A 15,328-nucleotide genomic window follows, 5' to 3' on the forward strand; every position below is an offset into this window, starting at 1 on the left:
TGCATTTGTCAGTTGTTCCCCGCCTTGACCCGATTTTTCAGGTACAGTGCTCAGTTCTGGTGTAACAAGCAAGTTACCTATCTATTTCTCTTTTTCTTTTCTTTTTTTTTTAACTTTGTTACTATTATTCTTCAAGATCTGTATCCATTTTGAGGTTTCGAGCTTCAGACAGAAACACAGAACATTTACAAGTTCTTCATCCTTTTTACTGGTGTTGTAACTTGTAAGCCTTTCTGCTGATGTACTGATGCTGTTATTGCTGAAGTTATCTAACAATGCAACAACGGGTGTTCCCCGTTTCATTCAGATCAATCATCATGACCGAAGAATGACCTTCTATTTTCAGAGTTAGTATCCAAAGGTGCATGGCAGAAACCAAAATTGATCAATTTAATATTCTCAAAAAAATAAAAGAATGTCAGGCTGTCTTTCCTCTCTATCTCCCACAGCCATAGAGAGAAAATCATAATCTATTTGACATTTTTCTTATATATCTTTCTATGATGGACCCTATTTTCACTAGTGTTTCAGATTGAGCTTCATTTCAGGCCTACATACTTAGGTACATACATACAAATGCATCAGCACTGTCTATTTGGCATGCAGCTAAGAGCACCAGAAAAGCGTGTGAGCCTGGGGACATAGGATCCTGGCTTGGGGGAAATCAAATCTTTCTTGGGGTAGCTCTGCTTTGGGTTTCCAGATTGAATGAAAAAGGCTCCCTTCATCATAAGGTCTCCCTCCGATCGCCACAACCAATTCTTCCACACGCTCTCAGGTGCGTAGTCTCTTTTTGTCACCTGCTCAACATTTACACAGGGAAACTCTTCAATACAGTTCACTTTTCATATGCATTAGGTATTGTACATATAACCTCTGTTTGTCTCGATGTAAATATGTTTTTGCCAGAAATATATCGAGTATTTTCCAGAGTTTGAAGTACAAAAAAATGAAGAGGAATTTTTTTGGAAAAATATCTTTCATCAATATTGGTAAAACAAGCTACAGAGTAAATGTCTGGAAGTCTACAACCCAGTGCAATTGATTTGTAGTTGAACTTCTTGAAACAGCAACTCAGTTCCATTGAGTTTCTTAAGCGGGTAGATATACTAAATACATCTTGATTAGCTTACAAAAGTACAAATTTGATGAGTTCTCTTCGAAAATTTTTGCTTCTTTCCAGTTCGGTTATTTTGGAGTGTTTTATTTTTGTTCAGTTGACTACTTTTGTTGAGGTGTCAGCCAAACCAGACCCGAAAAACAAGAGGAATACCAAAGTTTATACTGTAACATGAAAATATTGTTTGATGTAAAACATTTGAGTCGAAACAAACAGAGCAAAAATAGCATTTGATGTGGAAAAACTTGCCTCTTTAGTGAATAGGCTGGATTGTGCGATGAAGCGGTTACCCTGGCTAATGATGGTAGGGTTATGGCTCCCACCTATGGCGTACATGAGCCAATGAGTGTAGTCGTTGTTCACCACGTGGACGAACCCCCACCGGACCCTTGGCATCCTTTGTATTAGTCCCTTACCAAAGTGGTTGAAAGCCACTGTTATCTGCATTATGGAATCCCCCGAGTAGAGATCACTAGCACCAAACAGCATCACCTGCACATGTGCATTGTCACTTCCTTGCAGCTATCGCATTCAAATTCACTCACATTCACACTGGCCTTATGTAATTCCTAAGGCTGTGTTTCGATGTCTGTAAGCTGCTTATTTTTTGAGAAGGTTTCTGGAACGGGGCCTTAGATTATTAGCAAATCAAACACCTAATAGTGTAATTTAATTCCTGAGGTAATCTCATAGTAATGTTTCGATTACTTTGGAAATCTTATCTATACATTATTCTGGGGAAATTTATTAAAGTCAATATTTTGTTTCCTATGGATTAAGCCTGATACCAGAGATTATCACGTGAGAGGAGAAGGATCAAATTCCTACTTGGTTTGCAAAAATGATTCCAGGTTAAATCTCTCATCAAGGGTCATATTCAGATTCTAGTTGGCTCCAAATTTAACAATCATATAGACACAACGTCACATTCTTATTTCCCTCAGGATTTTTGCCATCCAAATTGATCGCGTTTTAGGTCAAACTACTTTTCTAACTCTACAACTGTTCACATTTTTTCAGGAGTGTGGGATAACCGTAAGGCTCCATTCATTTGATTATGGAACTCTACAAGACAGTTAAGTTAGTAGTAACTTTTTGCGGTGTAGAGGACTAGTTTCGAAACTAGATTCCTGCAAAGTATTTTTCATCACAAGTTTTTTGTTAGGTAAAAACAGTAGCGTGGGAAAGTTACTGGAATCTCAGAAATTTCCTATTGAAGGACCAAAAACTAAAAGTTGCTTATTGCAGGAGGGGTTGAGTTAGGATCATATTTCACTTAAACTTCAGAATGTGGTACCAGCTTAAATAACCGATGGAAATCGGTTCTCTTTTTCAATCACAACCATGAAAACTATGGACACAATCGCATTCTCATTCCCGTCAAGATTCCCAATAAGATTCCCGCAATTAAATTGAGGACGAAGTTATTGCGGATACTACCTCATTGTGGTTGGTGAAATGGCAATTGGAGATGGTTATGGCTGTGGAACCCTCAACAGCATCTATCAGCCCATCATCGCAATTCAACATGGAGACGTGATCAATCCAAATGTGTGAGGATCCGAAGATTGAAATACCGTCGCCATCGCTTTTCGAACGGTAACCGTAGTGGCTCACCGAGTCTCTTATCATTCCACCATTTCCAGCTTTGATGCCATGGATTCGAAGGCCATGGATGATGATATTCCTCACGAACTGCAAAGTGAACCCAGCACCGCCGGTTATGTGTACGTTGGCTCCACGTCCATCGATGGTCTTGTCACTTGTAAATATAAGCTCTTCGCTTAGCCTGATCACCATGCTACGCGCGAATATGATCCAGAGTGGCTCCGGTTGAATCACTGCGAACCGCAGCGTTCCCGGTTTTGGGTTTACTAGGTCATTGTCAGAGGGGTCGGTTACTACGTAAATCTTCCCTCCCTTGCCTCCCGTGGTGTGGCGGCCGAATCCCAGGGCACAATCCGCTAGCTTCATGCGGTGATGCTCCCAGTTCTTTCGGCACCTCCAACACCGATCTATCGGGTTCGTGGCAATGCATGGGCCTTTGTATCTGCGCAATTCCCTTCTTGTGCTGTTGTCGCCCTCCGTCATTCTTCAACATAAACACATGCACTTTCATTAGCAAAAAGCTAATCTTTCCGAATTACTATGCAACAAATCTGCCATAAAAAATGATGTGACAAAGAGGTAGGTCCATATTTTTTGTTTTCATGTTCTTTTTTCTGTTTGTATTGCATTACTCCTTTCACCATGCATAACCGTTGTCAAGGCTAGCAAGCTAGATCACTTGCAATAATGGCCATGCTACACACACAGAGAGAGAGAGAGAGAGAGAGAGAGAGAGAGAGAGAGAGAGAGAGAGAGACTTGTGGACATGCTTGTTGAAATGATCTGTGACTTTCAAAGGATTGGGGTGATAGGCCCGGTGAGCGGCCTTCTTGGCTTCCTCGGAGCGCTGCTTCCAGACCTCATCGAAATTGACGATATGGGCTTCAATGGTTGAAACCGTTACGAAAACTAAAACTAAAAACAACCCCCTGAGCTTAACAGCTTCCATTGTTTTTGTTTCCATTTTGGAAGATGTTTTTGTTCTATTTCTCAAGACGTATACAACTAGCTAATCCATAAAACCAACCTCTACAGGTGCAGGAGGGCAGTCACCATGTTGTTTCTAGGCAATTTTGCCTTTTTGTGCTGGAAATTAAAATGTTTGAGGACAGTGGAGATTAGTATAAATACTGCAAGAAGAAAAATCTGAATCCAACAATGGAAATGAGAAAAATGGGAAGTAGGGAGGGAAGAGTGGGGAACCACTGCCCATTTAACGGTCACATGTTTCCATTTATTTCCTTCCCTTTAATTTGCATGCTAATTGGGACACCTATTTTGGGATTGGTATTTTCTAGTTAGTGTTGCTGCTCATGTTAGTTATAGTTAAATTGTATCTGCAATGTATTCAGATATATGCCTACTTGTGCCCGAACCAGAATTTTTAAACAAGAGGTGCAGAAAATTGAAAGTTCAACCAAGAATCTTACTGTACTGCGTATATGGGGTTTGGGCTTCATGGGGTTGCCAATTTATTTATTAAATTATTAAAAGCTTACTATATTTTTACAATAGATATAGGGCATATATGTAGCCCTAAGAGGTAGCATGGGTGTTGGTCCCATCCGGGTCATCCATGCTCGGCAATGGATAGGACCAACACCCATGCAGAGTCTCCCATTTCATATATGCAGGGGTAATAGCCAAAGCGGGAGTTAGGCTTGAAAATGAGCTTAGTTAGTGCTTAGGCTTGACTCAGTGCCCTTCGGCCCCTTCCCAGTTCGGCAATCGGCAGACTGCAGTTCCCCCTTTGTTTGGTGAAAAAGTGATTTCACCAACAGACGTGAATCGATCGTGAGAGAATCGATCGACGATCGTCTTTGGCAAAACTGTGAGAGAATCGATTATCGATCGTCCGTTCGTTCTTCATTTTTTCCCTTTTTTCTTCGTTTATATTTTTTTGTTTGTTTGGCTGTAAGACTGTTAGAGAAACTGAGAAAGAGTTTGAATTAAAGACAATTTAGATTTCTTAATTACAAAAAGGCCATCGAGCATTTTTTGGGCTGGATCCATGTGGGCCGCAGCAGCCAGCAGGTTTTTAATTGGAATGGGCCTGTTTTTTCCTTTTATAGGGTCAAAAAAGACTTCTACTCAAGCCCAAATCAAAAAATTAGTGGAGTGCCGCTAAAATTTGGCCTTTTTGGGATGCCCAAGGCTCAGGCCTCTTGGGCCTTGGGGTTGGGCCGGCCCTGGGCTTGAGAATGCAAGACTGAACAAGAAAAGCTATTTGAAAATTGAAAATCCTAACAATGCAAAAGAGGAAAGCACTGAAACTTGAAAAGGAAACCAAATGATAAGTAATGGTTTTCTTTCGTATATTACTTGGTCTAATTTCCTTTTTCATCTCTGCAGTCTATTTTTCCATTGCTGTTTCTTCCCCTCCCCCCCCCCCCCCTCACGGACTAGTTTTCCATTGCTTCAATCTGCAAAATGTATGCCTTGGGGTTTGGTCCATTGGTCGTGTAGCGCTAGGTCTAGAGTTTGACTCCTATGGACAAGAGTTCGGTCCTCAGAATAATCTAACAAATACTAACATTCTATCATCTGGCAAAAAATAAAATCCAAAAAATGTTGGTCGCAGGAGAGTGAAAATACACGGGTTTCCTATTCTTGCAAATCAATTTATTTTACTAAACAGTAAACACCATCTTTCAGACTAAGCTTCACTGTCGACTTAAGCATGGAATAAGATTCTAAGGTAAAATTAGTTTATAGTCATAAGATCGTTAATTTGTATGGTTTGGTTTCACTTCTGGTGTATGGTTTGAAACTCTCCGACATTAGTCTCTATTAGTGGAAAGACTCTCAAGGACCGTAACATTATTCCAGTAAATAGCATAATCGTGCGTCGGACGGGGATGCTGAAGGCAGGCCGGGCTAGTGACCGAAGTGAAGTCGTAACAAGGTAGTCGTACTGGAAGGTGAGGCAGGATCAACTCCTTCTTAGAAATGATGAGTTGGAGTCATATTTTCACAATGAATAAACAGCATCCAGATAATAAATCTCTATCGTAACCGCCGCGACTTAAAGATGCAGAATTTTTGGATTAAGAAAATTGGTTGCTAAATATAAGAGGCTCCTTGAATTGAGATCTTACGTGTGGATGATCACGTTTCTAGCTAAAACAAATTGTAGCCCTGGCCATTGCTTTTGGATTAATTCATTTTGGTATGTGAGGACTAGAGAAATAAGAGGCTAACCAACAAAATTGGTATTTAAACTGTTCTTGAGTTTGAAATGCAATTGCCCAAACAATTGTGAGATTCCAGGTTTCTGGTCTTTTTTCATCTGATTCTTTTGCCTTTTCAATTTCTTTTCTTATATCTTTCGTCGATGTTTTTACACAACCGTCGTTTTGTAGGAATCAGACTTAGAGTAAATTAAGCCAATACGTTCAGGTTCAGGCATGGGAGAGACAGCAGATCACGAGGAGAAGAATGGCGGTGCAACCAAAGTCGAAAAGAAGGAAAAGCACGAGAAGAAGGAGAAGCTTGCAGACGTGGGTGAGAAAGAAGGAGGGAAAGGGGAAGAGAAAGGAAAGGACAAGAAGAAGAAAGATAAAGAGTGTAAGGATAAGGAAGGTGGTGAAAAGGAGGAGAAGAAGAAGAAGAATCCTGAAGATAAGACGGATCCTGCGAAGCTGAAGCAGAAGCTGGAAAAGATGGATGCCAAGATGCAGGCCATGGCGGTGAAGAGAGACGAGATTTTGAAAATGATTAGCGAAGCTGAGAAGAATGCGGCGAATCCAAGTGGAGCAGCCCCTTGAGGATAGCCTTCGGAATAAGTGCAGAAGATTACAGTAGCATTGTGCAATCAAATAGCAATGAGGATGAAAACAAACAATGTCTAGTCTCTAGTGTAAATGTATGAACTTTTCTGAATGCTTCATGTTAATTAGCACATCAGATTTCATGGAAGGGAAGAGTTTTTAACAAGCTTGACCAACATTTTCGACAGATGAATTCCCTGTTCATGAACGATGGTACGTGTTTCTCCAAATCAGATTGTAGGAATTTCTTGCTGCTCAATGCGAATTCTTTTGAGGTCCTCCGTGTGTCCATTTTCTGTATCAACGATATCGATTATTGTTAGTACTAAAGTAAAAAAAGGCGTAACCCACGGGAGACTCTTCCATAGCCTACACTTTGGGAGAGTCTCCCTTGGTTGTGCTGCGCGCAGTGGCCCAACACACCGTGCAAAGTTCAGAGTATGCAGCTAAGTTCAAAGTATGCAGCTATCAGGGATCGAAGCTAAAGTCCCACATATCTTTTTCAAATTTTGATTATTTTCTCTGCATGACACTAGGACAGATGGATAGCTCTAAAGCACCACGTATGGAGGCAACCGAACTGTGAACTGCGACCAGTAACGGCTTAGAAATTTGTGATAGGGTGTTCAGAAATTACTTAATTCTACTAGTTGTTTTATTAACCAATGATATATGTACAAAATCTCATCAATTAGTATAAATAGTGCGGTCAAAAACCACAACTTCTATTTTTAAAAGAATTAACTATGAGGCGAAATGAGAACTGAAAAATATAACTGAGAAATATATTACAATATTTTTTTTTTCAGAAATTTAATTTTTTTTTGAAAGTTGTCGTGTTGCGTACTAGACAGTGTTTCGAGAATGGAGGAGGTAAAATTTTACAGTTGTCCTAGACGAGTTCTCATATTTTGTGTCAACTTTTAACGAGCATATTAATCTACTAAAACCCTTTTAAAAGAAATTGTAGCGAGTATATTAGGGCTAACCTTCTCGAAAATATATTATTTTTTAGGATGACATGATGAGATTTTTTGTCGTAGTCTTTAAATTCAAAGGAATATAATTCAAGAAGTTAACAGGGTTTTGCAACGTAATTGAATTTTTTTAAAACTTTTGTCGTCCGTAATTAAATAAGCTAACTAAACCAAAAAAAACTTATTGTCATGAATGCAAAATTAACACATTTAGACTATCGACAATAAAGATGGAGAGAGAACGCACAGCATAATTCTTAACCCTATAGATTCTTTTTTTTCTCTTTCTTTTTTTAATTTTTTTCATTATGATTGTGAGTTTTATTTGAGATAATGTGCTGGGTGTTCAAATGTATTGAATTACCTAGATTGATGGACTGTAATTGGGTTGTGGTTGAGTTTTTAATTGGTTTTGAATGGGGGGGTGTTCATTGACATTTGGGTTGGGTGTTCAAAGTAAGGTTAACCCAAAATAATTTTTACATGTATTCTAAGCAAAAAATAATAATAATATTTGGGAGTGTTCAATTGACCATGGTGGAACCACAAGTGTAGATCCACCTCTGCCTGCGACCAACCGAGTTGGAGGAAAGCCTCATCTCTGTCTTTTATATCATTAATAATAATAATAGGCTTGATACGAATTATTGTCGAGAGGTTTATCTGCAAGTTCCAATGGAAAGCTAGTGAGGAAACTTCCTCCTTTATTTCTTCTCCTTCATTCCAACGTACTTAAATTTCCTTGCATTTTGGACTTACAAAAATGTAAACCTAGCGAAACGTTTGGACATCCGTTAACCTAGCTCAAAATTGAGATGAGCAAATGCCCGGGAATCTACAATGACATCGGGAAAAAAGCCAGAGGTACGTAATGCCATCTTTTGTTCTTCAAAAACATTCAACTCTTTTGTTGCCATTCCATTTGGTTGCTGTTGCTCATAAAAGAAGAGGAATTAAAAGGACTCAGTTGGGTAGATCTTTTTCTTGGCAACCAAATGAAAGTTGTTGCCCATCTCTCTCTCTCTCTCTCTCTCTCTCTCTCTCTCTCTCTCTCTCGATGAGGATGATGATGATGATGCTTGGTTATTTTTGCCAGATCTTCTCTACAAGGATTATTATACTCAACAACCACCAATTCACTATAACTACGGAAATCTTGCCTGGAGTCTTGACCTGGCCGGCCAAAGTAATAATCTCTCCTTAGTCTTTCTTAATAGCTTGATGTTACTTTTGCCACTGTTGAACTCCCTTGTGTTGGTAGCAAACAGAAATGCATCCAAAAAAAGGTTGTTCTTGTCTGTCTTGATGATTTAAAAGTTCATATAATTCATCAACGTGCACAATTGTGGCAGTTAGCAACATTTTGCCCGGACTCAGGACAGCTTTAAGGTTCATCATACCTTACCATTACCAAAACGAGGTGAGAAAATTCTGCCAATTTCTTGCTATCCACACACAGTCGTTTTGTTTCACCGGTAGGACACCACGTTTTCGAATCCTGGGGAGATAGAATTCTATGAAAGTAAACCTTTTGATTTGACTGGTAACTGGAACTTGATATCTGATTTACACTTCCATACATCTACTAGTTGTTTTGTTATCATTCTTAAATGAGACTTCTTTCTTTCCTTGTAATGCCATATTGCGATTTGGATAATAAATAGGTGGAGCTGCAATACTCGCATGACTATGCTGGAATTACCGCAGGCATCCGTTTGGCAGAAAATTCCTTGTTAAATTTCTCAGTTGTAACAGGAAACAGTCTTCTCTCCATCGGTGCTGACCTCTCCTTCATTCCTGCAACCCGTCAACTCGACAACTATAACGCCGGTCTAAGCTTCAACATTGCCATCCTTAACGCTTCCTTAACCTTGTAATTACTAAGATAAACCTTCCGTAGTTCTTTGTACTAAGCGTGGTTGATACTCTAACTACGTTCACAAACTGATGATGCAGGAACGACATGGGTGACAAGTTGAGGGCCTCATGCTATAGCTCAATCAGTCCCCTAACCAAAACAGCTATCGCGGTGGAGCTTGATCATCAATTTTCAAGGAATGAGTCTACACTCACATTTGGTGCCCAACATGCGATATTCCCCGTCACATTGGTGAAAGCTCGAGCCAGCAGCAATGGGAAACTAGGTGCCTTAATTCAACAGCAGTTGTTTCCCTCATTCTTCTTAACCATTGCTGGAGATGTGGATACGCAACACAGCGTGAACAGCGTGACAACGATTTCTAAACTTGGGATGTCCTTGGCTTTCCGCCCTTAGATCAAAACCACAAAAAGAGAGAGTCATTTCCAACATGGTGGAAAGTAGTACTAATACATAAGACCATGACCTAACGTATTGCCGCTTATGGTTAGCCTTCCAAATAGTGTCATTTAAGTATTTGTGGGCAGCAGAAGTATTATCTGTTAAGTTATATGAGGATGTGTGATGAGGGATGGTCAAAAACCCCCTATCTCTGTCTATGGTTAGTGTCCCATCTATGTTTGAACATTTTTTTCCTCAACAATAATATGTTTAAGATACGTATTGCGTCACAAAGTACGACCAGTTAGTACCCATTAATGGGTCTATTAGACGCATAGAGGGATTGTCCTCACACTCGAACTTGCAACCTAGAGGTTGGTTTACAACCTAGAGGTTGGTTGGCTGGGTAAAACCCTAAACCAATCGTCACCCTTGATAAACCGCACAACCTAATACCTATGATAACCTTCAACAGTCATTATACCAATTAAGCTTAGCATAGTATTTCAGTCTTTTCCAGGCAAAAATTATGAAAGGCTAAAGAAAGAAGCAGTTTCCGAATACAGATAAGAGAGAAATTTCATGTTTTTGACGACAGTGCCTATAAGGCAATAGCAACTGGTGCTTCAAAGAGAGTTTCCTTTGACAAAGACAAATACAACAGCAATAACATAAAATGCACTACATTTGCAGTGAAGCAGAAGCAGAAAAAATGAAAATAAAAATAAGCAACGTTGCCATTTAGCACTCTTGACAACCTTTTAAGGTCTTATCTACAGTTATGGACATGAACATATGATCATCACCTGAAATCAAAGCAGAAACAAGTCCAACGACTTGACAAACAAATCCTTTTCTTGAACCCAACTTCTCTTAGAAGGCTTTTGCAGACTAAGAAAATGAGGGCTGAGAAGTTTGAAGAAGTCCATCGCGGATCTGATTGGCCACCTCACGAACTGCACCGGGTCCATGGGGTATGAAAATAGCAGAGGACTTGGAAGCAGCACCAATTTCCTTCATAGTGTCAAAGTACTGGGTGACTAGGACCATGTCCATGACATCCTTTGCAGTTGTTCCTGGAACATTGACCGAGAAGCCTAGCACACTGTCTCTCAAACCGTCCACTATAGCTTGACGTTGGCGAGCAATACCCAACCCTGAAAGGTACTTTGACTCAGCCTCACCTTCAGCACGCTTGATTTGTAGAATCTTCTCAGCCTCTGCCTTCTCATTAGCTGCCAACCTCATCCTTGCAGCTGGAGTATTACAGGTAATTGGAAGTGATAATGATTAAAACCTTTGCTCGATAAATATTGAACTGATATACTTGGCTTAGAGACATCTAGATAATAGATAAGAATAGAAATGAAGTCTTAAGCTCTTGGATTGGACCTAAGACTTCTCCATGCTTTCTTGACAGGGCCATTTCCATCTTATATTCGAAAGACACACACCCCACAATAACAGCCCCAAGAGAAAGCCTACACGATAGTACACCAAAAAGTTGCTCCACGTGACGGACCTAAACAGCGGCTACAAATGAAAAGGGGTGTTAGAGAATATAATTCCGTCTTACTCGGGTATGAAAGGGTAGATCACTTTATATACTTGAAGGACATCTCCACCTAAAAGCTTCACCTTTTTGGTTGGATCTGAAGTTCTTACAAGAACCGTGACAAATACTCTCAGCGCGGACATATTCTATTGAAGTCTAAATGTGCTACTCGATCGTGTCCTAGTCCAGAGATATCTTGGGTTTTCCCACTAAAGGGGTAATTTATTTTGTTATGAAAGAAGAAAATGAATACAAACACACCCTAGTAGTTGTAACTAGTATGCACAGGTCATTAAATACAACAAAAACACACCATAGTACCAATTGTGCCTTTATTTTTAACCCTTTTTTCTCTTGACTTATAGTAACAACTGTAATTTGGATACATAAAATTGAGTTCCACAACACGAACAAGCAGAGGTATTCAAGAAAGGCTGGTTGCTAGATTTTCACTGGTTAACTAGCTTCAAACAATTTAACTGTAGAAAAAGGCGACTCATTTAGACTTAGAAGCATTAATTACAAGGAACCGTGGTTCAAAATATTATATGAGGCAATGTGCTCAAATTATTGGCAGGACTATTGGCCACCGGATGGTAGCTACAACTGAGAATTCTACACGCCATAAGACTGGGAAAATAGTATCAGTTTCTATAGTTGGCAAAGCTAGAACAGGTTTATTGTATATTTACCAGCATTAATTTCGTTCATTGCCCGCTTGACATGCTCATCTGGTTCTATATCAACAATCAGTGTCTGGACAATCTCATATCCATATGCAGACATTGCCTGTGAGAAATTATCAAGGCAAAGGGCATTACAATGAAGTTTGGGACACAAGCTCCAAAATATAGTTCACTACCTAAGTAATCAAATACATTACCTTCTCAAGTTCATCTTCAACCGCTTTGGCAATGTCATTTTTCTGCTCAAAAACGTCATCCAAATTGAGCTTCGGAACACTTGCCCTAATTACTGCATAGATGAGGAAGATAAACTGAGAACTTGTTATAAAGGTTTGTATTTGTAGACTATTAACACAAAGAGCAACATATGTTGGGAACTAAGTATGATCATGTCTACAGTTTCAAGCATTTAGGTACGTACCATCAAAAACATAGGATTGGATTTGGCTTTTTGTGTTGGTGAGTTTGTAGAAAGCATCACTTGCCTTGTCAGCAAGGGCACGGTACTGGATCGATGCTACGACATTGACAAATACATTGTCCTATAGAAGAAATTTCAATAAAAACCAATCATATAAGTCGTATAGTGCATAGGCACACTTAACATTAACTCACGTGGCCATGAAATTACAACATTGGTAATACAACCATCATCCGTGCGAATCATACTTGATGAGAAGATGCTTGATGCTTTCCTTGAACAACAGAAAAAAAAAAAGAGAGGAAAGAAGCAAGGATAATTGACAAGAGCGTGGTTACAAACATGCGATAGAAAGCATACATCCCAAGTTTCACCTAATTTAGTCTCATTCCGAAATTAAAAGCTATTGATTTCCATTTTCCAGTATTACATATTCATCTCCATTTAAACAGGAAAAAAAATTTCATAACAAGTTGTATGGGAGAGCGTTGGAAAACTACAAAGTTTTATGCTTTGACTTTTATAAGTGGACAAGCATTTTTGGGACATTCCCATATAGAAAGATGAAACAAAGTTTATGGAGTAGTATTTAGTTTCAACATGTTTGCAGTCAACAAAAACAGATAACGTCATATTAAAGAGTCACTTTATAAAGAAAATTGGCACAGTTCCAGTTCACGGTTGGGGAAGGAGATGGACCTTTGTCTTGGTCTCACAACGAACATCTAACTGCTGCACCCGAAGGGAGAGATGACCAGCCAGCTGGCTTCCCAGGGGCCAAGGTAGGCAATGGCATCCTGGCTCAAGCACATCCTCAAATTTGCCAAATTTCTCCTTAATAGCAACTGTGGATTGATCGACTTGTACGCAACAGAATATATTGCCCATGATCTCTAAAGAAGTCATTAAAACACGATGTCAACATTTTGTTGAGGAACTTGTGAAGCTTACAAACCATCTACTTTCTGAGATTATGAGATTCAGTAATTGCATCGTGGACAGAACATTGATCTAACATAACTGGCAAAAATACAATTCCAAGGAACGGAGAATTTGTTGCAAAATAGTCTCTTGAGATGGAAAAAACAGTATAGGCTGAAAACATACAATTACTACATTAGTACTCACCTTTCCAAAACCCCATATAAACACAGGCTATTGTTTTTCTTCCCCATATATCAGAGGTCGTAGCTTAGTGAGGGGATCTTACCTATGGCAAGACTCGAACTAATAATTGGCAAGATATTGGAGAATATGAGTAAACAAAGGGAGACGATCATTACACACTCGGTGATTAGTAAATAGTTCTAGCATATGGTGAGGATCGGACTTAGTAGCCCTTTTGATTGGTGAAGGGATTGTTACAAGTTGTTACATGGACTGTCAGGGAGCATATTAGTTAGTTTTAGAGAAAAAAAACTAAGCTTGTAAGAAAGAGGACATCAGTTGAGAAAGGGGTGAAGAATTATTGTTGTCTATGCGCCATTAGAGCGTAGTTAAGCTCTGTTTGAACACAAAATTTGTGTTTTTTCTTCCAAATGGTATCACCAACACATAAGAGCATCTCCAGCCCTAACAAATCCTAAAAAATTCACTCCAATCCTTAACTCAAACAGGTACCATACCAAATTGAGTTTTAGTCAAACTTATACTCGTTCGAAATGAGACTCAAAAGTTTTCTCCAATTTTAAAAGGCCTATTTCTCTCTCTCAAATTTACATTGCTTCGAATGACATGAAGCTTTTTTTAGTATGGGTGAAGGTTAGAGATGCTCTCTAACCCCAGTTGACTTAGTGAAACCCAGCAACCTTTGTATGCAATAAGCTATTGGAACAAAGACTTTAAATTACGTATAAAACACACATGTGATGTAAGCAATGTGTAAAGGGAAAGAACGAAATTTTTAAAACTCCAAGCAAGAAAGATGAAACCCACGAACAGAATTCAAAACAAAAACAAAAATCAAAACAAAAAGTATGAATCAAAAGAAAACCAGCCTTCTTTTTGTCAACCAAAAACCCAAAGTTCAGAACAAGAACATTACCCAATTCCACAAGCTACTATGCGTGCGTGCGTGCGTGGGTGTGTGTGTGTGTGAGAGAGAGAGAGAGAGAGAGAGAGAGAGAGAGACTTACAATCCAATCAAAAATAGAGGCAAGGGAAAACAGTTGGCGCTGAGTTGGTGAATCAAATTGATGCGCCAGGAGGTTTATACAAGAACCCAGTTAACCCGTTCCTAGGAAACATCCAAACAGTTAATACCTAGTTATTGCTCAAAATTATATTTTTAAAATTGTTTTGGATAATAGCTGACCAGCAAGAAAGCAAGTTTCTGGCCTAGCAGAGAGTCAAAGACTCAAAGGCGGAACTTGGAGCACATGAGTTGCCTGATGTGATTGACTGTGCTTTGTGCTCTTAGGGGCATCTCTAGTGGGAGAGTTTTAATTTTGGGGCAAATTTCACTAACCTCCCCTGAGGTTTCTGTCACTAGCAGAAACCTCCTTTGAGATTTCTGAAATATCACTGCCCTTCCCTATTTTTTCTGACATTACCAGGACTCCCCCTCCTGTTAAGTGTTAACTTGTTCACGAACGGTGTTAGCTTTTGTGGAAAAAATGACAAAGATAACCTTGCCATTCCATCTCTCTGTCGTGTAAATCCAGCAAGAATCCTAATACCATACCATTGTATACCAATGTGCATCACAGATCCAATTTGCTCATGGCTTGGCTCATGCTTTTTTCCCCCTCGTGGTGGGTCTATTCTTCTAAGGATAAGAACAATGGAAAAATTTTGCTCAAGCACATCAAATTCTTATGCTATAATCGATAATCAAAAAAACTTCTAGCTTCTAATGTTGGATTAATTTAGGCCTAGTTTCCTTCTCTTTTTTTTTCCTTATTCAAATTTTTATCACATTTTTTTGTTTTG

At 39.2% G+C, this 15,328-nt stretch overlaps 4 protein-coding genes across 6 annotated transcripts; 2 read left to right on the plus strand and 2 right to left on the minus strand.

The window, feature by feature from the left end:
• Positions 1-366: 366 nt before the first annotated feature.
• On the minus strand, positions 367-3,843 carry LOC131336435 (pectate lyase-like). The gene is made up of 4 exons (XM_058372282.1): positions 3,487-3,843; positions 2,561-3,212; positions 1,370-1,612; positions 367-800 (listed from the first exon to the last, which is right to left on the minus strand). Exons 1-4 carry the CDS (start codon positions 3,690-3,692, stop codon positions 582-584), a joined length of 1,320 nt encoding a protein of 439 aa, XP_058228265.1. The 5' UTR covers positions 3,693-3,843; the 3' UTR covers positions 367-581.
• A 2,011-nt stretch (positions 3,844-5,854) lies between these two features.
• LOC131336437 (protein PXR1) lies at positions 5,855-6,799 on the plus strand. The gene is made up of 2 exons (XM_058372284.1): positions 5,855-5,998; positions 6,091-6,799. The coding sequence occupies exon 2, from the start codon at positions 6,136-6,138 to the stop codon at positions 6,493-6,495; it is 360 nt and encodes a 119-aa protein (XP_058228267.1). The 5' UTR covers positions 5,855-5,998; positions 6,091-6,135; the 3' UTR covers positions 6,496-6,799.
• Positions 6,800-8,035: 1,236 nt separating this feature from the next.
• LOC131336259 (mitochondrial outer membrane protein porin of 36 kDa-like) lies at positions 8,036-10,029 on the plus strand. 2 transcript variants are annotated; one of them, XM_058372045.1, is made up of 5 exons: positions 8,039-8,339; positions 8,572-8,661; positions 8,828-8,895; positions 9,140-9,348; positions 9,432-10,029. In XM_058372045.1, exons 1-5 carry the CDS (start codon positions 8,291-8,293, stop codon positions 9,748-9,750), a joined length of 735 nt encoding a protein of 244 aa, XP_058228028.1. In that variant the 5' UTR covers positions 8,039-8,290; the 3' UTR covers positions 9,751-10,029. The 2 variants fall into 2 exon arrangements, with proteins under 2 accessions (XP_058228029.1, XP_058228028.1); XM_058372046.1 differs by lacking the exon at positions 8,828-8,895 and having other exon boundaries at positions 8,036-8,339.
• A 275-nt stretch (positions 10,030-10,304) lies between these two features.
• LOC131336260 (hypersensitive-induced reaction 1 protein) lies at positions 10,305-14,814 on the minus strand. 2 transcript variants are annotated; one of them, XM_058372047.1, is made up of 6 exons: positions 14,533-14,814; positions 13,097-13,290; positions 12,398-12,518; positions 12,174-12,265; positions 11,983-12,079; positions 10,305-10,991 (listed from the first exon to the last, which is right to left on the minus strand). In XM_058372047.1, exons 2-6 carry the CDS (start codon positions 13,283-13,285, stop codon positions 10,627-10,629), a joined length of 864 nt encoding a protein of 287 aa, XP_058228030.1. In that variant the 5' UTR covers positions 13,286-13,290; positions 14,533-14,814; the 3' UTR covers positions 10,305-10,626. The 2 variants fall into 2 exon arrangements, with proteins under 2 accessions (XP_058228030.1, XP_058228031.1); XM_058372048.1 differs by lacking the exon at positions 14,533-14,814 and adding an exon at positions 14,442-14,532.
• Positions 14,815-15,328: the final 514 nt, after the last annotated feature.

Source organism: Rhododendron vialii, chromosome 8a (assembly GCF_030253575.1).
Source record: "Rhododendron vialii isolate Sample 1 chromosome 8a, ASM3025357v1".
Taxonomy (NCBI): domain Eukaryota; kingdom Viridiplantae; phylum Streptophyta; class Magnoliopsida; order Ericales; family Ericaceae; genus Rhododendron; species Rhododendron vialii.

Excerpts from the sequence above, each read along its gene's own strand:
- LOC131336260 (XM_058372047.1), bottom strand. The coding sequence starts at position 13,285 with ATGGGCAATATATTCTGTTGCGTACAAGTCGATCAATCCACAGTTGCT. Across the intron at positions 12,266-12,397 it reads CCAATCCTATGTTTTTGATG|TAATTAGGGCAAGTGTTCCG; the intron begins GTACGTACCTAA and ends TCATCTATGCAG. Across the intron at positions 12,080-12,173 it reads TTGAAGATGAACTTGAGAAG|GCAATGTCTGCATATGGATA; the intron begins GTAATGTATTTG and ends AATTTCTCACAG.
- LOC131336437 (XM_058372284.1), top strand. The coding sequence starts at position 6,136 with ATGGGAGAGACAGCAGATCACGAGGAGAAGAATGGCGGTGCAACCAAA.
- LOC131336435 (XM_058372282.1), bottom strand. The coding sequence starts at position 3,692 with ATGGAAACAAAAACAATGGAAGCTGTTAAGCTCAGGGGGTTGTTTTTA. Across the intron at positions 3,213-3,486 it reads TTCAACAAGCATGTCCACAA|AATGACGGAGGGCGACAACA; the intron begins GTCTCTCTCTCT and ends TTTATGTTGAAG. Across the intron at positions 1,613-2,560 it reads ATTTCACCAACCACAATGAG|GTGATGCTGTTTGGTGCTAG; the intron begins GTAGTATCCGCA and ends GCACATGTGCAG.
- LOC131336259 (XM_058372045.1), top strand. The coding sequence starts at position 8,291 with ATGAGCAAATGCCCGGGAATCTACAATGACATCGGGAAAAAAGCCAGA. Across the intron at positions 8,896-9,139 it reads CTTACCATTACCAAAACGAG|GTGGAGCTGCAATACTCGCA; the intron begins GTGAGAAAATTC and ends GATAATAAATAG. Across the intron at positions 9,349-9,431 it reads CTTAACGCTTCCTTAACCTT|GAACGACATGGGTGACAAGT; the intron begins GTAATTACTAAG and ends CTGATGATGCAG.